Source organism: Ceratotherium simum, chromosome 17, assembly GCF_057802395.1.
Source record: "Ceratotherium simum simum isolate JZ-2026a chromosome 17, ASM5780239v1, whole genome shotgun sequence".
In the NCBI taxonomy this organism is placed as follows: domain Eukaryota; kingdom Metazoa; phylum Chordata; class Mammalia; order Perissodactyla; family Rhinocerotidae; genus Ceratotherium; species Ceratotherium simum.
This window is the reverse complement of record NC_141916.1, coordinates 60,923,198-60,949,035: the sequence shown is the minus strand read 5'-3', so window position 1 is coordinate 60,949,035 and position 25,838 is coordinate 60,923,198. Positions and strand designations below refer to the sequence as shown.

Sequence of the window (25,838 nt, the reverse complement as noted above, 5' to 3'; positions counted from 1 at the left end):
GGTCCTTGGAAATTGGGAAGGATTTCCGGGGGGTGGGGGCGGGGTGGGGTTAGAGAGGTTCTTCCTGGTGGAGGGCCCTGCGCTATGGCGGTAAAGGGGCTCTTCAGTCATAGCGTTTTGTTCACAGCACTTAGCACAGTGCCTGGACGAGAACGTGTGTCCGTGGATGTTTGTTCACGTGAACCCAAGCGTTCTTCGGGGGAGTCACTGAAGGTACCTAGTCCAGAGGGTACAGTATCTAAACCATGCTTTAGGAGGATCAAATTCCCTTTCCAACATGAGATAAATTGGAAGAAGGAGAGCGTTGAAGATGAGGAGTTAGAAGGCTGTTGTTAAGGAGCCAGGTCAGAAGTGATTTATCACTTCTGATGAGGAGTGACTGCTGGTGGGTACAGGGTTTCTTTTGGGGGTGATGAAAACGTTCTCAAATGGATTGTGGTGACGGTTAGCACAACTCTATTAATATACTTGAAACCATTTAATTGTACACTTTAAATAGTTGAATGGTGTGGTATGTAAGTTATATCTCAATGAAACTGAAAAAAGAAGTGATAAAAACATGAACCTGATATAAGGTTGGGTGGTGGAATGGAAAAGAAGATTGGAGCTGGTGTCATAAGAGGCTTTAAGCTTAAGTGACTGAGAAAACGGTCTTGCCATTATTAGAGAAATTGGACCAAGATTTGCCAAGAAAAGGCTTAGTGAGCTAACAAACTCCCTAATAGTACCTAATAACCAGTCCATAATTAAATTTCCCCAATTGTCCAAGTAATGGCTTTTATAGTTTTTTTAAAAAATCAGGATCATGCAATACATTCGGTTGCTACCTCTTTTATTAGTCTCCTACTCTTATTTTTAATAACCTTTGGGCCGGCCCGTGGCTTAGCGGTTAAGTGTGTGCGCTCCGCTACTGGCGGCCGGGATTTGGATCCCGGCGCGCACACCAACGCACTGCTTCTCTAGCCATGCTGAGGCTGCGTCCCACATACAGCAACTAGAAGGATGTGCAGCTATGACATACAACTATCTACTGGAGCTTTGGGGGAAAAATAAAAAAATAAAAATAATCTTGACTTTTTGAAGTATATTCATACAATGGAAATTACTCAGTAATAAGACAAAAATGAACCATTGATAAATGTTTGCTTTTTTTCCCTTTTTTATTTTATTTTTCAAATGTATGCCATAAGGATAGCATATAGGTCAATGGAACAGAACAGAAAGTCCAGAATGGTCAATTGATTTTCGACAGAGGTGTCAAGGCTATTCAATGGGGAAAGGGATAGTCAAGTGGTGTAAAATACTATAGTCTTGTTACAGAAATTACTTGACTTTAATCACAGTAGTTTGTGCGTTTTTTGGTTTTTTTGACCGATCTTATGAGTGATGCAGAGTTTTAGCTTGCAGCTTGATGTGGTTATAAAATCTAAACTCTAGACTGTACTCATTCATTCTCATTTATCAATTATTTGTTGAACACCTACTATGTACCATGCAGTGTGCTGGGTGCTGGCAAAAACAATGGTGAGTAGGTCAGACATCGTCCCTGTTGTGAAGCTGACATTTTCATTGGAAAGCCAGACAAAAGCCTAGAAACGAAAAGAGAAAAAAATTTAAAATTGTGGTATGTCCTGAAGTAAACAAACCAGGGGCTGGAATAGAAAATAAGGTAAAAGGGTGTTCATGAAGAGCTCTCTTGGAGGAGATATTTTAACTTGAGACCTAAAGAATGAAGAACAAGCTAAAGGGTAGGTGGAGGAAAAGAACTTCTGAGGCAAAAAAACTTGGTGTTCTCCAGGAACTGAAAAGATACCAGTAAAGCTTTGAGGTGGGGAGCCAAGGGAAGAGGAGTGATGGGGTCAGACAAGCAGGGGCCAGGTCCAGCAGCGCTCAGACCCGGTGGAAGGTGTTCAGAAGGGGATAGAAGCCATGAGAGGATTATAAATTGGGAAGTGACTAGATGCCATCAAGGCTTTAAATCACTCTTGCTGCTGTGTGGAAGATGGGTTGGAAAGGGGCAAAAAGTGCAGGCACTAGAGTTTCACTACTCTCTGTTACCATTTGTTTTTTCTTTTTAAAATTAAATTCTCAACATTCAAAGACAGATTATTTACACTTACCTCCAGTCTCTCTTTTTGTGTACCCCCCAGCAAAAAACTCAAGAGTTAGATTATCTATTCTGCTGACTCAATGGCTAATTAAACTGCAGACTGAAGCCTCAGCTTTGGAGCAGGTGAGACAGTGAGCATACAGACCGTCTCTTTGTGACTAACCTGGCAGGAATCTAGGTCAGTGATTTTGGTGAAGCCATAAGTAAATAGGCTTATCTAGGCGTGGGATTTTTGGAGTTTACCTGAAAAGCTGTTTTTTTTTTTCTTTTTTTTTGTGAGGAAGATCAGCCCTGAGCTAACATCCGTGCTAATTCTCCTCTTTTTGCTGAGGAAGACTGGCTCTGAGCTAACATCTATTGCCAATCCTCCTCCTTTTTTTTCCCCAAAGCCGCACTAGATAGTTGTATGTCATAGTTGCACATCCTTCTAGTTGCTGTATGTGGGACGTGGCCTCAGCATGGCTGGAGAAGCGGTGCGTTGGTGCGCACCCGGGATCCGAACCCTGGGCCGCCATTAGCGGAGTGTGCGCACTTAACCGCTAAGCCATGGGGCCGGCCCTGAAAAGCTGTTTTAATAAAGCTTCTTCACAAGACCTAGCTAGTATAGGAGGAAATTGGATTTGGAAAACTACCAACTAGTTAATGTTTGCGTGTACTTATAATAACTTTTTCACTCCAGAGACTGTCTCTGTGAAGCTTACCACATTCCTATCAGACAGGACCTGGCCTGTTCCCTGATGAATCAACAAAATACTGCAGAAACTAGTTGTAAAGAGCATGAACACTGGGGAGGAGAGAGCTGCACAAAAGGGGATGTGAACTATATCTGTAACACTATTTCTTTTATTTTAAAAATGAAGTCTTAAGGCAAATGTGACAAATATTAATTGTCATTTCTGGGTAGTGGTACATGGTGCATGAATGTTTGAATTATTCTTTGTACTTTTTTAAATTTTTTAATGTCTCAAAATAATAATAAATAAATCATAAAGATCAGCACACTGCTTTCCAAAAAACAAAAGCACGTTGATCTGGACAGGACTACATCTATTCCAAACATTAATTCATAAACTATTGGACATGGGGCATTGGATTGCCAGTCCCACTCCCCAACCCCTGTTATTTGCAGAACATTGTAAAAATAAATGGGAGGAGGCATTGTAATCCAGAGAAGTGAATACCACCGTATCCTAACCTAGGGATGCTAGAGGGTGGCGTAATCCTGGAAATCTGTCTTCTGGGATGGTGAAGAATGAAGTTACTAATGCAAAAACTAACAAGAGAGAAACAAGCCTATCATCTGGTTTAGCCCAGTTGATTAGAATACTGATCAAGTTCAAGTCAACCTCGTTGTCCTTTGTCCTATTAGTTTTATTGTCTTGTGGCTGAATCCTTCCCTTATCCAACGTTACCAGTTTTCTCAAATATGTGTACCAATCTGTCGTACACTACAAAGAGTATTATACACTAGTACAGCTGGAAAACAATTTGGCAGCCCTAAAAATGTGGCACCATTCCCATGAAAAGAACAAAGTGACATGTGCTTTCTGATGTGAGGCACTGAGGACACAGTGTCACTCATGTAGCACTCCTCCCATAACGCATAACCGGAGTCTAACTATGAGGAAACTATCAAACAAAACCAAATGGAGAGACTTTCTACAACTGGCCTCTTCAAATGTCTGGTACTCTTCAAAAACATAACTATCAGGAAAGACGAAGTCTCAGGAACCGTTCCATATTAAAGGAGACTAAAAAAGACATGATAATACAACAGGATCTTGGACTGGATCCTAGATGAGAAAAAAAAATTGCTACAAGGGATAGTGGGACATATGGCAAAATTTGAATACGGACTTGTTAGATTTCCTGAATTTGATCCATCTACACTCTTGTTCTTATGAAACATGCTGAACTATTTATAGTCATTAATAATATATATATGGAAAGATATAGCAAATATAGCTAAATGTTAACAATTGTGAAGGGAGTTCATTGTACTATTCTTACAATTTATTATAGTTGAAATTTCTTCAAAATAAAAAGCTAATAGTAAAAATGTGTGTACCCTTTGACCCATACTTCTACTAGGAGTCTATCCTAAACATAAAGAAGTTTTCAAAAGTTTTTGCCTTTATAGTTGGAGAAAGAAATTGGGGCTTGAAGCAAACAAGTCTGGGGGAATTTCTGCCCTAATTTTCCAAAGAATTCCCTCTAAGTGGGTCCTGGGAATGATGTTGAAAAATGGAAAAGCTCATTCAGAAGAATTCTTTTTTTTTTTTTTTTTTGGTGAGGAAGATTGGCCCTGAGCTAACATCTGTTGCCAATCTTCCTCTGTCTTATATATGGAACGCCACCACAGCATGGCTTGATGAGTGGTGTGTAGGTCCACACCCGGGATCTGAACCTGCAAACTCTTCCCAAGAGGAGCACGTGAACTTAACCACTATGCCACCAGGCGGTTTTGTAGGTACTCCACCCTACAGGAGGTGGAGCAAACTCCTTACTCCTTAAGTGTGGGCTGCACAGTATACTTCTACAGTATGTAAAGGGGGAAAGTAGCTTTACAGTGGAGAAACCTGACAAACACTGTGTCAGCCAGGGGGTCAAGGTGAACATCAATAATCAAAAATCAGGTTGACAGCATATGATGTGAGAAAAATGGTCCTTCACCTCTGTGATCTTCCTACCAAAAACGCATTATGACCAACCAATCATGAGAAAAGTTCCAACAGAGGTGCAGCCTGCAATATACCTGACCATTACTGCTCGAAACTGTCATGGTCATCCAAAACAAGGAAAGGCTGAGAAACGGTCACAGCCTAGAGGAAACTTAAGAGAGGTAACTAAAAGAAATGTAGTATGCTGGATGGGATCCCAGAACAGAAGACAGTAGGTTAAAACTAAGGAAATCTGAATAAATTATGGAGTTTAGTTAATACATCAATATTGGTTAATTAATTGTAACAAAGGTACCATACAAATGTAAGATATTAATAATAGGGGAAACTGCTTAATTTTTCCGTAAATCTAGAACTGTTCTAAAACTAAAATCTATTAATAAATAAAATATTACTGAATTTGCTCCCATTAAGGCCAGGAAAGTAAAAAAGCCAGGAAAGTAAAATAATAAATTCTGGTTTTGGTATAAATAAAATACTTGAACTTTTTTTAAAAAAAGCAACAGCTGTAAGGCTGGAGAAATCCACTCAGCTCCACTAATTCAGACACCAGGAGTCCTCATTTTCTCCCTTGCCCCGTAGGGGTGGCTGTTGAAGTCACGAGTCAGCAATGTAAAGGCTTGGCGGGGCCGCACGCGCACGCGCACAGGCGGGGAGGAGGCGGGGCCGGGACTTCCCGCGGCCGCTCTCTTCCCACTGGCTGAGAAGGCTCACGGGGTCGCACTGCGCGGTCACCTGGAAGGAACCGGAAGCCGGGGTTATAAAGCAAAGGAAGCCGAAAGCTGCGCCCGTTCTTCCTTTTGCGGTTCGTCCGCTGGCTGCTGCTCTCCCCCGCCTCCTTCAACCCTAAGCTTGAGCCAGCTGCCCGCCGGCCTAGCATCGCTTTCGCCATGGCCCTCAGCGATGCTGACGTGCAGAAGCAGGTGACGGGCCGGGGCTGGGGCTGGCGGAGCCGCGGCGCCGCTTCAGGGTGATGGCTCAGGGAGGGCGCGGGCATTGGGCAGCCCAGTGCCGGGAGACGGCGGTGTTCCTAGCCCCAGATCTCCGCCTCCGAGTGGTCCGTCTGCGGGAGGGGGATTTGCCGACGGGGGACTTGCCCGCAGCTCATGTGACCTGTGCTCGGGGCTGGCGCGCCGCCGCCTTGAATGCGCTGGCTCCCTGGCTCCCACCGCGGCGGTGCCTGTTTTCCCAGGATCCACGCTGTGCTTGCTAGATCGGAGCGCTGGAAACAAGGATCGGAATGCACGTTGGATGCGGGGATTGGAAACATCCTCTTGACTTAGTTGTTAACCCTGAGGGAAGGGTTCGCAAGAAAGGAAAGAGTGCTGAGGGGAGAGAGATGCTTCTGGTGTTCTGAGATCACTCACTTTTATGAACTGTTAATCTGCGTCTTGGAGAAGCCTCCTCTATCATAGTGAATTGTAATGGTTGGTCTCCCAGTAGTCTGTACGTTGATGTGTGTCAAACGCAGAGCTCTTCTATTTCTTAGATTTATGAGCCCCAGCGCCTAACAGTGCTTGGCACAAAGTAGAGGAGTCAAGGCTTATGGGAAAAATTATGCAAGTCGTGAACCTAAATCAGTTTTGCAAGTGTATAGTCAGTCCTGGGAAACTTTGGTTTTTAAAATGTGTCATACCTTCGAGTTTGTAGGCATTGGGAATGTCACAATGCAAAAATCTCTGGGGAGAATATAGTGGCGTCGATCGGTCTGTAACTAACATGAGAAAAAGTGGTTTCAATTTGTCCTGCCGGTAGATATTCCGAAACCAGAGTCATTGCATTTAGTAGTCAGATTGCCAGTAGGTTTTTCAGAGAAGGAAATTTATGGCTGCAATTTAATCTCCGCATAGTTTAGAGAACTCAGTCTACTTCTTTTTAAGGTACTAGGAAAATTCTCTGACTAACGCTTACTCACTGGCTTATGAATCTTCTTAGATGAGCAGTAAGATGTTTTTTCCTTGGCTATTTCCATTGCCTTGAAAATGTCTGCATTTTATTCTTAACCTAATATGCACTAAGAAGAGTGGAGTTTCTTCTTCATTTCAGTGGTGCTTGTGCGAATCACAAAGGGAGAATAGGGTAACAAAAAGTGCATCTATGGAGAAGTTTGAGAAATCTTACCATATTCTTACAGAACAGTGGGGTTTTTTGAACATTTATCTGTGCTGCTTCTGATTTTTACTATAAGAAAAGCGTGATGCAGTGGAAGAGTACAATGCCCTCCACGCACTCATAGGCACAATTATAGTACTGATTGTCTTCTTCCTCTTCATCCTTCATCTTCTCCCCTTGTTATAGTAGAGGAAAAATATAAAGGTAAAGCAGTCTGGGGGCCGGCCCTGTGGCACAAGCGGTTAAGTGTGTGTGCCCCGCTGCGGCGGGCCGGGGTTCGCAGGTTTGTATCCCGGGCGCATACCGACACACGGCCTGTCGAGCCATGCTGTGGTGGCGTCCCATGTAAAGTAGAGGAAGATGGGCATGGATGTTAGCCCATGGCCATCTTCCTCAGCAAAAAGAGGAGGATTGGTGGATGTTAGCTCAGGGCTGATCTTCCTCACAAAAAAAAAAAAGGTAAAGCAGTCTATTTCCTTGGAATCTAGACCAAAAACCATTTTTTCTCTCTGTAAAACTGGCAGAACGAAGAAATCTTATCTCTTGCCTGTACCCTCCACACTGCATGTAAGCTGCGTGAGAGCAGTGCGTTCCTTCCCTGTAGCCTTAGCAGTGAATAGGCCAAGCACCAAGCACTTAGTAGGTGCTTAATAAATCCTGGATTCCCTGACTTCTTTCCCATTGTATTAAAATATTTGTATATATTTGCTTTATTGTCTTGGGAGTATGGTCATTTATTTCATCAAATTTTCCAAAGATTCTGACTCCAAAAAACTTAATTACTAGGTTAGCAGGAAACAGAAAGGTACTTTTTAAAGGGCAGATTTTTCTGTCTTAGGGGTGGAGTTAAATGTCCTTATGGGGTTGACTGTTTCTCTTGTTGGAACTCTTAAAGGCAGGATATGATCATGTTGACTGTAAACAGGCATCTCTGACCTGGGTTAAAATTAGTGGTTTTGCTCTAGGCTGTGCTGATCTAGTCAAATCTGGTAGCAGTGGGTCCAGCATGAGTGATAGAGGCAGATAATGCAGGTTTGAATCTGAGTTCACCTATAGAGGCCAAATGTGCCTTGTAGCATTTATAAACAGCTGTTTTGATTACTGTATTTAGTTAAGCTACTTGTAAAATTCCAGACTGAGTTCAGTGAGGCTTCAAACTGAACTTGTGGAGATACCATTCCTCTCCACAACACGCACACTGTCTGTTGGGGGCCCATCTTTTTAGTAAGGTCACAGTGATTTTTCTGTACATGTAGCTCTGGATTAGGTACCCCAAAAACTTCAAGGCTTGAGATTTTATAAGTATTGTATTACTTATAAAATAGGCTCTGGTTATCAGAATTACTTTGGCTCCTAAGAATTTTGGTAAAAAATAAATCTTCCCTTGTAAAACCATCCTATATGTTTTCTTTAACACTTTGATGCCACGAGATTATATTCTTAACTCACTTTTCTTTTAATTGTATAAAACACGTAACATAAAATTTACCATCTTAACCATTTTTAAGTGTACAGTTCAGTAGTGTTAAGTATATTCACATTCTTGTGAAACAAATATTAACTCACTGTTTGTACACCTGTGTGTGTCTTAGATTTATTGTATCTTTGTGTTAGATGCAGAAGCTGGGAATTGTTTCCAGATTGTTAAACTCTAAAAAGTACTTGGGATACCTCAGAAGGCTTGAAACTCCCCACAGAGTCTCATTTATTCAGAAATACTTATTGAGCACCTAATATGGTGGCAGTTGTTCCATGTTCTGGGGTTACAGTGGTATAAAAGACAGACAAGATCCCAGTATTCATGGAGCTTACCTTTAAGTGGGAGAATGAATAAACAAAATGAATTAGTAACCTAGGGGTCCTACATAAAATTCTTTTAATCAGCTGTTTTTTTTAACTTCATCTTCCCTGTCAGAGAGAGCCCCTATGAAATGAAGTGCCCAGTGAGTTTGATTAGCTGTGTGGCTTGTGTATTCACTTGGGTGTATTTTACATCTGCCCCTAGAGACTCATTTATGTTGGATCAGTTACCCCAAGCCCTATTCAGAAGAACTTTTTGGACTTGATTCTCCTACTATAGCCAGAGATCTAAAACCCTTTAACAAGTTCCTAACCTTATAGTTTAGTTGAGGACAGGGACAAGTAAGCAAGCAATTATGAATGTGTGTTTAGGTAGAGGAAGTACACAGTGCCCTCGGTGCATATAGGTGAGAGGTTCAGGACAGATTTTTCAAAGGAGGCAACAGTGAAGCAAGCTGAGGCCCAAAAAGTAAGCTAGCTGGAGAAGGAGAGGAAGAGTGTTCCAAGTGGAAGGAACAGCATTTTTGAGATCTTGGAAGTGAAAAAGAGAATGGCGAACTGAAGGACTGAAACACTGAAATAAATTTAGCATAAGAGGAATGAAGCTCTGAAGAGTGGTGAGTGGTGAAGGTTATGTTTCATGTGACGCTGGAAAGATAAGCAGTGACCAGATCATGTACCTTCTGAAATCTTGGCGCTTTATCATAAGAGGCGGGAATGGGATACATGACGAGATAGGCATTTTTAAAGGATCTTTCTGGTTGCAATGTAGAGTTAATTAGAGAGAGAACAAGTCTGAGGGCAGGGAGGCAAATTTGGAAGCTGTTGCAGTAATTCCACTGAGAGATGGTGATAGCAAGGGCTAGGGTAGTTGTGAAGTTGGGAGATGTGGTCAAATTAAAGAACTGTGGGGGTATGAAGTAGAGGAGAGTATATATTTGTCCTCCCTCCCCCAAGGACTCCAAGTTCCTTGAGAGTGGGATGCTGTCCTGTTTACCTGTGGTATTGAATATTGCATCTGGTCCATTTGCTAGAGCAAATTCCAGATTGTAAGTTATCTGAGGACGGAAACTCTCCCATTTATCCTTGTACACAGTGCCTGGCGCATAATACACATTCAGTAAACGATTGATTATTGAATGAATCAGAAAAGATAGATGTATTTTCTTCTCTTGTTATATTCAAAAATAAAATAATCTTTTCTTTTTCCTTATAGATTAAGCATATGATGGCTTTTATTGAACAAGAAGCCAATGAGAAAGCAGAAGAAATAGATGCCAAGGTGAGATTCCATTTTCTAAGTTTAAGAAGTTGTCGAAGTTTCATATTATTTTGCTTTGCTAAACGGTAATTAGTAAAATTGTTTAACAACACATTGCATAGGACTAATAAGAATATCTCTTATCTTTAAGATTAAAAGTAAATTTTCCTTTTTAAACATTCTGATTGCCAGTAAGTATCCTAAAATTTTATGGTAGGGAGTAGAAAAGTAATGGATGAATTAATTTTTTCATGGAATCCAAAATTCAAACATTTAGCATCTGCATTTAATTACAATAGTTGGTTAGGGGAGGGTGTAGTGTTATTGTTGTTATTTTGCTTTTTTATTACTTTGTGCTTGTTGCAAAAAAATAAATAGTTTGGAAATATGTAAGGTAGGAAATGAAAGCCCCTGTCCATCACAAAGCTGACACTTGGTCAGCATTTACAAATTTTATAGATATTTCCAGTTGTACATTGTTTATACACAAATATATCAAATTGTTCTTTTCCCTAGGTATAATCATAATAACGCATTTTAAAAGCTTGCTTTTGGGCCGGCCCCGTGGCTTGGTGGTTAAGTGCGCGCGCTCCACCGCTGGCGACCCGGGTTCGGATCCCGGGCTCGCACCAACGCGCTGCTTCTCTGGCCATGCTGGGGCTGCGTCCCACATACAGCAACTAGAAGGATGTGCAGCTATGACACACAGCTATCTACTGGGGCTTTGGGGGGAAAAAATAAATAAATAAAATCTTAAAAAAAAAGCTTGCTTTTAAACTATAACCAGAATATATTGTCTAATATTTTATTTTCATTGTCCTTTTAATTTAGTCTACTGTAGTTACGTATCATACAGCCTTGAAATTGTGTGTGCCTGGTATTCTAGGACTAATACTCTCTGAAACTTTAAACTGTATGACTAATTTATCATTTAAGGAAGAAGACTTTTGCCTACACTGATATATAACAGTCGCTAGGGGATGGTTTACTATTGTTTTGATGGTCATAGGAGCACTGCAGTTTTATGTGACTAGTTCCCTTGTTTCTTTCGGGACAAATATAGAAATTCTATTTCAGCATAAATGCATTTCTATTTAAGGTAGTCTTATCTCTTATAACACCATCATCTGTACTTATTTCCCATGATAGGTATAGAAAGAAGCTGTTAGGCATTTATTTTAGAATATGAAAGCCCAAGTACTGGTGCCAAGCATTAAACATCTGAATCAACAGCTTTAGCTAACTTTTCCAAAATCATAATTTCTTGAATTACACTTGAAAATCATAGACATCTGATATACTACTAAGATAATCTTTTTAAAAAGTGACACTTGATAATTTGCACTAATAAAAGTAATAACTTAGATTTATATAATTTATAATTTTAAAAAGACTGTTAGATTTATCTTACCTATTTGACCTATGTAGAAAGAATACTGTTTTTATTTCTTTTATTTTATAAGGGAGGACACTAAGACTGAGATTACTTGACTAAATTTTTTAGGCAGTAACTCAGATCTTCTAAACTCCAAATTCTGTGTTCTTTTCGTTAGCCTTCTAGTTAGCAAATGGATTAAATTTAGAATACATAATAATTTCTTTTCTTATACAGAATTTTCTATCTGATTATATCCTTTGTAACTTTGTTGCTGCGTACTGTTTCCCTTGATCAAATTTTTAGTCTTCTGGTTCATCGTTTATGATGAAAGTCACCAGACTTTCCTTTTGAATAAATTAGAAGTAATCTTTGAAGATGAGTCCTAATAAATTTCCTGTTTTAGATGTGAAATAAGGTGATTATAAGCAAGTACTTCTGATCACCAGCTGCTTAACTGTTGGTCAGAATCTGGTATAATGAGTTAATGATAATAAGTTCCTTGGTAGGCAGAAGAAGAGTTCAACATTGAGAAAGGTCGTCTTGTGCAAACCCAAAGACTGAAGATTATGGAATACTATGAAAAGAAAGAAAAGCAGATTGAGCAGCAGAAGAAAATGTAAGTAGATCCTGGTCACAGTATTAAGCTAAGGAAGCTTTAAAACGTTGATGGGACAAGAGGACAGAGCAGCCGCTTTGGAATCAGGCAGAGAGGGGTCAGTCTTCACAGGGCAGCTTATTGCTTATCTGACTGTGGGCCAGTCGCTTAACCTCTCTCTCCTCGTTTGTGAAAATGGAAGCCTCACAGGATTATTGAAAGATTAAATTGGAATAAATGATATGAAAGTGCTCACCACTTGGTAAGCACTCAATAAATATTTCCTTATCTTTGAAAATAAGTTGGTAGAAACCACTAAATATATTTCAGTGGGGTTCTCTTTGGGGTATGTACATACATAGGAAGCTATATATCTCCTTCTCTGCAGTTTTGTTTTTATGCGACACTGATACTATTTTCCCATACCTTCTGCAGTCAGATGTCCAATTTGATGAATCAAGCAAGGCTGAAAGTCCTCAGAGCGAGAGATGACCTTATTACAGTGAGTAATTAACCCCTATTAGTTATAAAATTACAAAATGTTTATTAATTTGCCTATGATAGAGAATGCAGTAGTTAACATTAGCTAATTAAGGAGTTGATGAATGATTTTTGGAAAGAAAACATTTGGTCAGTAAATCATTATACTAGGTTTTATAATAAATACAACACTGAATAAGAAACGTGTCCTGTCTTCAAGGATCTTCTTCTCTAACAGAGCACATAGACGCCCAGATTGTACAGCACGTGGTGGGTGGACTGTACGGTCTCAGGGTGATAGGGACTAAGAAGACTGGAGCGGTGGGATGGGGTTACATGTGTATATGTGGGGGCCCTGAGGGCAAGGCGAAAAAGCTTCATCTCTTTTCAATAGAAAGCCATTGAAGTTTTTATTTTATGGAGAATATCATAAATAGGGTTCATGGTGTGAGTGTGTAGGCTAAATTTAACAAGGAAGAAGTTTGATGCAAGAAAACCATTTGGGAAGTATTGTCATCCAAGGAAGAGGGCAGAAACCTACAGAAACGTACCACTTGGTTGAGAAAGCCTAGAGGTATTTGACTTATATTCAGGAACTAAACAAGGATGCGTGCTGTTTCCACTGTTACTCATTGTTATTGCAGAGGCCCTAGATTCCTTATAAAATGGAGAAATAAGAAACAGTGATCATTTTTTGCAGATATGATTATCTACACAGAAAATACAACATATGAAAAACTATAAGAGCTAGTGATTAGGTGACTGGTGACTAGAGAGAGAAAGGTGACTGGCTACCAAGAGAATATACAGAAATGAATCATTTTTCTGTATGCCAACAATAAACAATTAGCAAGTAAAATTAGAAATAGATCCCTTTATAATAGCTTCCAAAATTATTAAATTATTGGGACTGTTAGTGAATAAGACCTATATGAAATAGCTATAAAACTAAAAATATAAGGCTGGCCCTGTGGCTTAGCAGTTAAGTGCGCGCGCTCCGCTACTGGCAGCCCGGGTTCGGATCCCAGGCGCGCACCAACACACCGCTTCTCCGGCCATGCTGAGGCCGCGTCCCACATACAGCAACTAGAAGGATGTGCAACTATGACACACAACTATCTACTGGGGCTTTGGGGGGAAAAAAAGGAGGATTGGCAATAGATGTTAGCTCAGAGCCGGTCTTCCTCAGCAAAAAAAACAGGAGGATTAGCATGGATGTTAGCTCAGGGCTGATCTTCCTCACACACACACACACACACAAAAAAAATTAAAAAAAAAAATAAAGAATTAAAAAAAAAAAACCTAAAAATATAAAACTTGAATAAATGAAAGACATACCATTTTCTCAGATGGTTAAAGAAACACAAACTAATATTCTAAGATGCCAGTTCTAATGAGTCTGGGGTGGTGGCAGTGAGAACTGAATAGGTGTCTCAGTGTTGACACATTTTACAGGAAGATGTTGCAGACGTTGACTCCTCCTTCTCTTCCAAGTCCAATACTAAATACTGAATTTCAGGCCTGGCTAACTGGGAGAGTGGTGGTTCCATTAACAAAATTGGGAAGTCATGAGGACAAGCTCTTCTAAGAAAAATAACCTGCTCACTTTTGGACATACTTTGTGGGGCCAAGAAACCTCCTGATGGAAATGTCTGTCAGGATGTTAAGTGTGAGGGACTGATATTCAGGACACATAGAGATGACCTATTAGCATAATTCCCATAATACTTCAAATTTGAGTGCTTTTAAATTCTAGGAATGTCGGAAAACAGAAAATCTGTTGCTAATTTACCTTGCCACATGGTAGTAATTCGTCCTCTATGAAACACAAAAGAAAGACTAGAGAGCTTTTTGTGGAAATGTTGACTGCAAAATGTTAATAGCGCAGGACAACTGTTAGCGAGTATCTTCACTAAAATGCTGACTTTCGGTGATCGGTAGTTGATTTCCTTCCAGGGGGCTGAAGTTCCTTTAGCAACCTGAATTGATGGACCTAATTTATAAGCTGCTCTTAGAATAATAGTATGTGCTTAGAGAAGGTAGTTTGTTGTGGAAGAACTTGGGCTTAAGAGTCAGTCAACTTTGAATTTAAATTTCAACTCTGCCATATTAGTTTGAATAAATTATTATTTCTAACCCTCAGTTTCCTCTTTGGTATATTAATTATGATACTTGGTTCAGAGGGTTCTTATGAGGATTGAATGAGAGAACACATTTAAATCCTTATTAACACTTGGCATATGGTATTTATTTAAGAAATGTTAGTTCCCTCTCTCCACCTCCATCTCCTCCAGTGGTAGCCCTTCCTTCTCATAATAGGCCTGGGTGGTTAAAATGTTCTCCCAGCTCTTTGGTGCCAATGCTCGGAAAGCCCCTTGACCATAAGTTGCTGCTTTGATATTTATGCCTGGAGTGAAAAATGACAACTGTGACAGCTACAGTGTAGATGGTATTATCTATACAATTCAGTAGTTGGGGGCATATAACTTAAATGTCTCTAGCACTCCTAAATATGAGTACCAGGGGTTATAACACATATTGTTAAATATTACAATCTTGACCGGTTATAAGTTTGTTATTAGAGTTTCTATATGGTTTATCTTTTTATGCTGCCTTTTTGAGGATTAATGATATTAAAAGTGGAAAGAATCCTGAGAAAGATCATCTAAGATATTGTAGAAATACTTGTGATAGTACATTCTCGGAGGTTGCACTTGTCTTAGATGGCACACTTAGGTTATGTAAACAACCCAGTGGTTTAGTAGATTTGACTTCACTTCCAATTGAAATTATTATTTTTTCTTGTCCTTGTTTTTCCATTGACCTGCTTTTTTCATTTACTTATTTATATTTTATTAGTTATTTTTTCTAACTTTTTAAAAATTTAGTTTTTTAAAAATTTTTTTTTGTGAGGAAGATCAGCCCTGAGCTAACATTCATGCCAATCCTCTCCTTTTTGCTGAGGAAGACCGGCTCTGAGCTAACATCTATTGCCAATCCTCCTCCTTTTTTTTCCCCCAAGCCCCAGTAGATAGTTGTATGTCATAGTTGCACATCCTTCTAGTTGCTGTATGTGGGACGCCGCCTCAGCATGGCCAGACAAGTGGTGCATTGGTGCGTGCCCGGGATCCGAACCTGGGCCGCCAGCAGCGGAGCGCGTGCTCTTAACCGCTAAGCCGCGGAGCCAGCCTCTAAAAATTTAGTTTAAATTTTTTTTTGGAATCTATTCTTGTAAGCTGCTTTAAATCTTTTTAAGTATATAAAGAATTACTAGTTTGGCTCTTAGAAGGAACTTTTGGTGTCATGGATAAGAAAACTTGATACCTAAAGTACAGATCAGTAGTTTATTTATCGAATATTTGAATGTTTACTAAGTGGCACACACGATTCTAAGTACTAGGGATGTAATAAAATCATATCTTTGCCCTTGTGGAACTTAACATCCTAGTAGGTTGAGTATGAGTTGTGTTTTGAAAAAATATAACAAAAATCTGGGTGTGTTTTTTTCTTTTTTCAACTTTTCTATATTTTCCTCTTTTTCAGTACCAGTGCTTCTCACCTTTTTTCCCTCTATCTAGAATATTCATACAGTTATTTTACATGTTAGCAACATTTCTCATCATACACAGTGATTTTGAAATTTTGAGGGGGAGGATATAGAGAGTAGTATAGAATAATATGTTTTACTTGTAAAATTGGGAAAGATTCAACTTCAGATAATTTTTTAAAATGCAGTTATCCATCATTTTCTTCAAGAGATGGGCTAGAGGAAAAGGATTGCATTTCATATATTTGACACACAAAGCAGCAGTTCCAGGTCATACCACATATCTTCCCCAAATTTAGTAGACCCCAGAGTAGCCAGAGAGTTTGTCTGCTTACCTCTAAAATTGTCACTAACAGAATTTTCTGTTTTCCATACTGACTTGATCTCTTATTTTCACTCTTCTATTTTCTTTTTTGGCTTAAAATATCAGAAGTTTATTCACTCACAGTCCTGGAGCCAGAAGTCCAAGACCAAGGTCTAGCAAGGCTGCGCTTCCTCCCAAGGCTCCAGGGGAGGGTCCTTACTGCCTCATCCAGCTTCTGGGGGCTCTGGGCATCCCAGGCTTGTGGCCCGTCCCTCCAGTCTCTGCCTCCCTCATCATGTGGCCTCTCCCTGTGTGTCTGTGTCCACAGAGAGTGTCCCTCTTGTTTTTTTTTTTTTTTTTGTGGGGGAGATTGGCCCTGAGCTAACATCTGTGCCCGTCTTCCTCTATTTTGTGTGTGGGACGCCGCCACAGCATGGCTTGATGAGCAGTGCGTAGGTCTGCACCCAGGACCCGAGCCTGCGAACCCCGGGCCACTGAAGCGGAGTGTGCCAAACTTGATCACTACTCCACTGGGCTGGACCCCCACTCTTCCATTTTCATTTCATTTTATATTTGAAATAAGATATTTAAAAATATAAAATCCATTTAAAGCGTGTGTGTGTGCTTTTATGTATGTGTGATCCTGTTTGCTGTGTCATTTCACGGTCTGTTCCTCACCCCCTCCTGCCTCTAATTTATTGTGGTTTGCTAAACTGAATTACTTGATGGCAAGAAGTTAGGCTGCAAAGCGCTAAGGAAACAAATGTGTTTAGAACAACTGAAATTATAAATGTTTATTTTCACAAAATTCTCATTATAAATTAGAAACATAAAAACTTGGGCTGGCCCCGTGGCTTAGCAGTTAAGTGCTCATGCTCCGCTGCTGGCGGCCTGGGTTCGGATCCCGGGTGCGCACCGACGCACTGCTTCTCTGGCCATGCTGAGGCCGCGTCCCACATACAGCAACTAGAAGGATGTGCAACTATGACGTACAACAATCTACTGGGGCTTTGGGGGGAAAAATATAAATAAATAAAATCTTTCAACAAAAAAAAAAAAGAAAGAAAAAAAAGAAAGAAAGAAACATAAAAACTCAAGCTATATACTGCTCTGCTCTTCTTCCTGCGCTTCTTTGAGGCATTAGACACTGTGTTGGGTCACCATTTTCTTCTTTACGTTGTCTGCTCCCTTGGCTTCTCCTTATTGTTCTCCAACATGATGGCTTTTTCCCCATGTTTCCTAGGAGTCTCTTATTTTCCTGCCTATTAAATTTGATGTTTCTCAGTTTTTTTACTTGGCCCTGTAATTCTGCCTCCACAGCTTGCTTTGCAAATCTGCATCATGTAGATCTTTCCATCTTAGTCAAATATGTAGGTTTCTGAACTGATTGATAACCTGGGCTATTTTGTTGCATGTGAACTCCTGGGAGCCATGATGGTGCTCCGTGCTTCCTTGTATCGATGTACTTATTAGCCCAGCGTCTGGTTTGTCATGTATCTCAGAGAATGTGAGAAATGTGTGAAAACACAACAGTAAAATGTGAAGCAATGGGGCTTGAGCCAGGACCAGCCTCGCAGAGGGTTCTGAGCTGACTGCCAGATGTGTAGATAACTTTTGTCTTTTCCACTCCTTGTAGGACCTACTAAATGAAGCAAAACAGAGACTCAGCAAAGTGGTAAAAGATGCAGCCAGGTACCAAGTGCTGTTGGATGGGCTGGTCCTCCAGGTAATTTTATGGGCCAGACCTACCAGTGACAGCCACAGTTCTTACAGAATTAACAAGATATATTAGTGACCAGCTCTGTTTTTCTTGTCTTCTCCTCTTAGCTTTTTTTTCTTTGGCTCTTTTCCTTGTCTAATGGAGAAATGCATGGTAGGATAGTAATGTCTGTCTGGGTGAATAAGACTTCCAGGCTTCCCCCTCTTCTGTATAGTCTTGTTAGTCCTTTATAACTCGACGGTTAGGTCTGCTTGCAACTTCAGCTTTAAACTTCCCTAATAGGCTTTCAACACTAAAACACTTGCTTCAGATATTGGGGTTCAGACTAAAGGCTGTATACATTTTAATTATTTGCTGCTCGGCTTTGAATCCTTATTTTACTTATGTTAATTACAGTCATATTTGTCCTCAACCTAGTTGAGGTATGCTAAGACTCCCATGTGAATTTTGTTTCTGCCGCCAGAGCATTGGGTATATTTATCTGGTCTGTGACTTCAAGATCTTCTTTCTGTGTTCTCATACCATTGTCTTTTGGGGAACTTACAAGAGGACATTTTTTTCCAACCTAGGTGAAAGAATTATAAAAACATTTTATTTTGCACTGTTGCTTTCTTTTATAGTTTGCATTTCCTACTAATAGCATCTGATTGTATCTTACAGGGTTTGTACCAGTTGTTGGAGCCCCGAATGATTGTTCGTTGCAGGAAACAGGATTTCCCTCTGGTAAAGGTAAAGAGCTTAAAGAAGAAATCTTTTTTTTTAAGATTAAAATGTTAGGGATGGAATGCATGCTCTAATGCATGATGGCTCAACCACAGGAATTAGAGGAGTCTTAACACGTTGTAGATATTAACTTAAGTGTACGTAAGCCTCTAATTTCTTCTCTTAAAGAGGTCAAGTTTTGCCCTCTGACCTACTGCCCTCCTCCCTTTCTGGAGCCTTTGTAATACCATAATCTTCTGAAAATTCAGCAGTAAAAGCAGGACCTATTGGATTGGAGCAAAGAAAGGTAATACCATCTTAAAGGGGCAAACTGTTCCCAGAGTAGCAAGGCTTGGCTCTAACCTCATATATTCCTATACCTGGAGAAAGAATGTGGGTACAGAAAAAAGATTGATCAGCAGTGAAAACACAGCTGCAGCCCCAGAGACAAATATTGAGGTCCTCCTCCATGTCCTGTCTACAGGAGAAGGAGCCTTGGTCTAGGGGGCGCCCGCTGGCCTCATGGCAGGTACATACAGCTGTAGCAGTAGGTGGTGCTCTGGACTGAAGGAGCCTCACATCCTAGAATGAACTGCCCTGGCTCTGACTGTGTCATCGATTTGCTCTGCAGATTCACATTCTTCCATGTAGCTTGCTTTCAGACAAGGATGTGAGTAGTTGGTCTCTTAGCTGTTATGTTTCTTATTATAAATTAGTACATTTACAACACATAATATATTTGTACTCTTATTATAATTTGTCCCCCGAAGTAATTTGTCTCCTAGGAAAGAAAACAAGTGTCCATTCCCCTCGCTGTCCACTATAAATTAATAAATTGTGATTCTGGGTTATAAGCCATGCCAGTAACCTGGATCCATGTTTGTGCTGACAGCCTCATTTATGAACCTGTGAAACAGAGCTAGACATAATGGAGAGTTCATCAAGGTGATAGTCATTCTATGGTGGCAAGTCTGAGTGGCCAAGCAGCCTTTTCTAGATGACACCATGATATCGCTAGGTGCCAGCCAAGTTTTTTCTTGACACTACTACAGTGTCAGCATCTAGTGTGAGTGAGGGGCTCCCCAGGGTGGTGCTGTATTAGACGTGAGGAGCAGGGAGAGTTGAATCTCTGCATAGATCTGTTCAACTAGCACTGTTGTCAGAGAAAAAGATTAAAGTTCCTTCAAGAAAGTGTTATTGACATGTTTACTAGAGTGCACAATATTGTTCAAAGATTGGACTTTCCACTAATTATGTTTTGCCATGCTAATTGCAGTAAAGCATTAAAAACCCACTTCCATCTATTCTTTTTTTCCCCAGTGAGCTCATTTCTTTTTTAAATTATGGTAAAATGTATATAACATAAAATTTACCTTTTTAAGTGTACAGTTGCATTAAGCTCATTCACATTGTTGTGCAACCATCACCACCATCCATCTCCAGAACATTTTCATCTTCCCAAGTTAAAATTCTGGACCCATTAAACACTAGCTCCCCATTCCCCCCATCCGTAGCCCCTGGAAACCACCATTCTATTTTCTATCTCTCTGAATTTAACTCCTCTAGGTACCTCATGTTAGTAGAATCATACAGTGTTTGTCCTTTTGTGACTGGCTTATTTCACTTGGCATAATGTCTTCAAGGTTCATTCATGTTGTAGTATGTGTCAAAATATCCTTTCTTTTTAAGGCTGAATCGTATGTATATCCTACATTTTGTTCATCTACTCATCTGTTAATAGACACTTGGGTGGTTTCTGCCTTTTGGCTATTATGAAGAATACTGCTGTGACTATGGATGTACACATATCTGTTCGAGTCTCTGCTTTCATTTCTTTTGGATGTATACCCAGAGGTAGGATTGCTGGATCATATGGTAACTCTATGCTTAATTTTTTGAGGAACTATCATACCATTTTCCACCACAGCTACACCATTTTACGTTCCCACCAGCAATGCGTCTGTTCTTTTACTTGAAAAATGAATAGGAATATTCTTGCTTATATAGTTTGTTGATTTTTTTTTTTGGATACCTGTTCCATAGTTTATGCTAAAACCTCTTATGTTTTCTGTTTTTCCAGGTTGCAGTGCAAAAAGCAATCCCTATGTACAAAATCGCCACCAAAAGAGATGTTGATGTCCAAATTGATCAGGAGGCCTACCTGCCTGAGGAAATGTAAGGAGTATTCCTGCTTTTGACATCTAAGCTTATCTCACTGCGAGCGTGGCCTTTATACTGGGCTTTTAAAGTGTTCTCCCAGGCACTCTTCACCACGAGGATAGAGGTGTGGCTGTGCTCCACTTGGACCACTGCTGTGCTTCTGTCCGCGTTCTGTTGTTGTTCTCCCTCATTAGCCAATAGACATCTGCTAACAGTTTGCCTTCCTAGGGTCGCTCAGTTCATCCTGCAGAGAGGCAGCACTAAGCCTGCACCCAGAACTCAAAGCTGGGTCCACATCTCTGTTTTAGATGCTGAGGAAGATAATCACTGCCTCTAAGAAGTTATCAAAAACAAAAAAAAGTAGAATTGCAAATACCAATGGTACATCTGCTGACTGTGAGGAAATGAGAGAACGTTTCTTCAGCATCCCTAATAAACTTGGTACAGTTAGGATAGGCTATAGGAAGTCCTCACAAGCGTAAGAGCCAGGGTCGCTTTCTCCATTGCACCTGTCTGTCTCATACTGCCTAGGCACACCACTGGCTAACGCTGCAGAGAGTCCTTGGGACACATGAACTGGGCTGAAGGAGCGCAGGATTCAGGACTGTAAGACCTAGGTTTAAGTCCTGACTTGGCCTTTTGCTAGCTGTGGGACCTGGGGGCTAAAGTCTGTCATCTGTAAAATCAATGCTTTTTGCTTTTTTGTTTCATAAAGTGAGGAAAAAGGTGAGCTAGTATATAGTAGTCCTCCCTTATCCTCGGGGGATACATTCCAAGACTTCTAGTGGTGCCTGAAACCTCGGATGGAACCAGACCCTACATGTACTATGTTTTTTCCTATAGATACATACCTGTGATAAAGTTTAATTTATAAATTAGTCACAATAAGAGATTAACAACAATAACTATTAATAAAATAGAACAATTATAACAATATACTGTAATAAAAGTTACCATAGATCTTAGCAACCTCAGCATATGATTTTTTTTTCTTTCCTTATTAAGTCAAGAACTTGCACCTTTTCACTTAAAGGAAGCACTGTACAGCTTCCCTTTGGCAGAGCTGAATTGTGTGCATCACTACTCTTGTGCTTTGGGGCCATTATCAAGTAAAATAAATGTTACTTGAACACAAACACCATAATACTGCCCCAGTCGATGTAATAACCCGGGTGGCTACTGAGTGACTAGTGGGCCAGTAGCTTCTGTAGTGTGGATCCGCTGGACAAAGGGATGATTCACGTCCCAGGAGGGACGGAGCTGGACAGTGCGAGATCTTATCATGTTGTTCAGAACGGCATGCAATTCAAAACTTATGAATTGTTTATTTCTCGAATTTTCCATGTAATATTTTCAGACCATGGTTGACTGCAGGTAACTGAAACTGTGGATAAGGGGGGACTACTATATGTGAAAATGCTTTATAAATGGAGAAGGTCCATAAGCTAGTGAAAAAAGCTTGAGCATTCTTGTCAGGTTTAGGTTTGATTCTCCATTCTGCCACTTACTAACTAGGTAGTCTTGGACTAGTTGTTTAATCTCACTGAGCCTTGATTTCCTCGTCTCCTATTGGGCCAATAATACCTACCTCACAGAATTCTTGGAAGCTTAATTATTGTCATTATATTTAACCTGGTGAAGCCTGTTCCCTTGTTTGTAAAATGGTGAGGCTACCAAGACTCTTGTAGGGCTGTGGGGCAGATAGAAGTCCTGGGAAGCCCTTGGCTTTACATCCGTTGAGTGCTTGGCACACAGGAGACATTCTCACTTAGTGGGGGTCTTCCTTCCCTTACTCCCCCCACAGAGACAAAGAATTATATCACAGACAGTGGGATCAGGATTTCAGGAAAGAACCACCCACGCCCTACTGAAGGATATAGTCTGTTTAGAGAAATTAAAGATAGATGAAACAAAGAAATGAAGGGGGGCTGGCCCGGTGGCTTAGCAGTTAAGTGCGCGCGCTCCACTGCTGGCGGCCTGGGTTTGGATCCCGGGCGTGCACCGGCGCACCGCCTGTCCAGCCATGCTGAGGCCACGTCCCACATACAGCAACTAGAAGGATGTGCAACAATGGCATACAACTATCTACTGGGGCTTTGGGGAGAAAAAAAAAAAGGAGGAGGACTGGCAATAGATGTTAGCTCAGAGCCGCTCCTCCTCAGCAAAAAGAGGATTAGCATGGATGTTAGCTCAAGGCTGATCTTCCTCACAAAAAAAAAGAAATGAGGGGGAGGCAGGATGGGTAAGAAAATAATTGAGGTCAGAGTCCATTACAGTTCCCCAAAGAAAATTTGTAAAACCTCACCCAGCCTTTCTCTCATAGCCTGTTTGCCCCAAGAAATGTTTGATAAAATTCTAATGTAGCAAAAGAATTTCATTCCCTGAGGCTCCTCGTAATAGAATTCCACTTGTTTATCTTATGCCTCTAAGTGCTGAGAAACTTTAAGGAAAGGATTGTGGCCGAGAGTTATGGCCAGAGGCAGGACTTTCTGAGGGCGAGTTTAGCAGAAGTTTGCAATGGTACCTTTTATCTGATAGACAGCATTGCCTTATCAGTACCCCCTGGTAATTAGCAGGATCCTGCCTTTAAGAAACATTCAGATGAGGACTCTATCTATCTGTTGATTTGCAAACTAGGACTAAATCCTCCCCCTTTTCATTTGGTTGGGGAGGGCTGGTTGTAGAATTAAATTAGGTGCAATAATATAAAATCAAATTGGCACATAGCAGTCACTGGGTAAATGACAGTTATCATCAACATGCATACCTTAAATCCTCAGAAGCTTTTCTGAATTAATTTCAATGTAACCGCTTATGTTTATTGGCCCCTTAGACACTCCACACACCAAAACGGCTTTCCTTCAAGGGAATAAAGTAAATGTACCATGTGTGTCTGTCTTCCTCAAATCTATAAAAGTTGTTATTTCCTGTGTTCTTTGTAGAGCTGGTGGAGTTGAGATCTATAATGGGGATCGTAAGATAAAGGTCTCCAATACCCTGGAAAGCCGGCTGGATCTCATAGCCCAGCAGGTGAGTGTCGGAATACTCCTCAGGAGTTGGTCTGTCACTTTGAGGTGGTACGGAGAACACATGTTCATTCACTGGTATTTGGGATTTGTCACTCTCTGTCCACATTTTTTTGACAGTTCTTAAAAGGAATGAGGATTAGGCATTTAGCTGCATTTACTGAGGTGATAACCATTTACATGAAGGAGGATTTGGGGTCAGAACAAGGGAAGGGTTTTGTTTATCTAGGATTCTATTGTAAATATTTTACTACATGTGGAGATGCTGACCAAAGTTCTTTCTCCAGCAATAGTGATGGGAACTAACGTAAATACTTGTTTAAGGGAATCACCATCTGGCTCTTCAGATGTTTCCAGGTTTACACAAATAAACGCTAGGAAACAAGGCAGGAAAATTTACTTTTTCCAAAACGCTGGGCATCTTCCAGTGGTGGTGGTCTGTTGCTGTGGCTGCCTACTTGTCTTATAGTGAAAGCATTTGGACCTTGAGTATCATCTGGTAACTTAAACCTTAGAGCTAGGTTGCCCAGTGGAGTAGCCACTAGCCACATGTGGATATTCAAATTAATTAAAAATAAGTAAAATTCGGGCCGGCCCCGTGGCTTAGTGGTTGAGTGCACGATTTCCGCTGCTGGTGGCCCGGGTTCGGATCCCAGGCGCGCACCGATGCACCGCTTCTCCGGCCATGCTGAGGCCGCGTCCCACATACAGCAACTAGACGGATGTGCAGCTATGACATACAACTATCTATTGGGGCTTTGGGGGGAAAAAATAAATAAATAAAATTTAAAAAAAAAAGTAAAATTAGAAATGCAGCTTCTCAATTGCACTAGCCACTTTCAAATGCACAGTAACCGCATATGGCTAATGGCTACTCTGTTGGGCAGCACAGCCTTAGAAGATTGGCGTTAAAGCCTAAGAATCTTTCAGTTGCTTTAATGAGTGCCTCAGCACAAACTTGCATGCTAAGTTTTCTGCTTGGCACAGAGTAGGCACTCGAGATACTTGTTGAGAGAAAACGCGGATGATCCAGAATGTTGTGAGGTAATGACCTTAGTGGACTCTTCTCCCTACGTCACGGTATAACAGAAGCCATAAACAGTGATGTGATGACTTAGTTTTTTTTCTGTGTCCCCTTTAAGCAGTCAGTCTTCACCTCAAATATGTGAGTGGGTAAGTTTCTCACCAAGGATTCTGTTGCGGTGCTTTGGATAAGTGAGGACAGATTGACGCCCTTAGCTTTGTGATTTCCTTCCCAGCCTCGTAGGGGTTAATGACTTGCCACCTGTGGTTAAGATGTACAGTTCTTTCCAAGTTCTCCAACTGACAATGCTTATTTATTTAAGAACTTATTTCTTCACAGATGATGCCAGAAGTACGGGGAGCCTTGTTTGGTGCAAATGCCAACAGGAAGTTTTTGGACTAAGCCTTTGGGAGGTGGCATTCGTCCACTGCGCCACTGCTGTGATGCGCAATTTCTGATGTTTGAAGAAACAAGATTATCTCTGTAGCTTCCTCTTTGCTGTTCTAATATACTGTATTTATCAGTGAGTACCCTTCTGTAGCTAATGCCCTTGGCCTCATCATTAACAGTGGGAGAAAGTTGCATTTGTATCATCAGGAAACCTACCTCTAGCTTATCTAAGAGTAACACAACCTGGTTGGTTCTGCAGCATGAAGGTGAGGGGATCAGATGGTGGTTGCATGAACGTCATGGAGTCTTCTGCTCTTTTCTGGTTCCAGTTATCTAGTCTAGAGGGTGATATGTGTGGTGTTTCCTGTGGTGTTAGGTCTCTGCTCTTTAGGCTTAAAATGCACATGGGGCGTGCATTCCTTCTAGCAGTAATAGCTTCACTGTTTGGGCCTAGAAGTGTTCCTCATCTGTAAATGTGATTTAAAATCTAAGTGACGAATATGCTTTATTTATTAAAACAAAAGGTTTATGTGGATTTCATTGTAATT

At 40.7% G+C, this 25,838-nt stretch overlaps 1 protein-coding gene across 2 annotated transcripts; it reads left to right on the top strand.

Annotated features, from left to right (window-relative positions):
- The first annotated feature begins 83 nt into the window (after positions 1 to 83).
- ATP6V1E1 (ATPase H+ transporting V1 subunit E1) lies at positions 84 to 25,825 on the top strand. Of its 2 annotated transcripts, none has more exons than XM_087442993.1 (9): positions 84 to 213; positions 9,920 to 9,985; positions 11,849 to 11,958; positions 12,373 to 12,439; positions 17,905 to 17,994; positions 18,649 to 18,717; positions 20,771 to 20,865; positions 23,793 to 23,880; positions 25,240 to 25,825. In XM_087442993.1, the coding sequence occupies exons 1-9, from the start codon at positions 85 to 87 to the stop codon at positions 25,300 to 25,302; spliced, it is 777 nt and encodes a 258-aa protein (XP_087299119.1). In that variant the 5' UTR covers position 84; the 3' UTR covers positions 25,303 to 25,825. The 2 variants fall into 2 exon arrangements, with proteins under 2 accessions (XP_087299119.1, XP_004438861.1); XM_004438804.2 differs by lacking the exon at positions 84 to 213 and adding an exon at positions 5,552 to 5,714.
- The last annotated feature ends 13 nt before the right edge of the window (positions 25,826 to 25,838 follow it).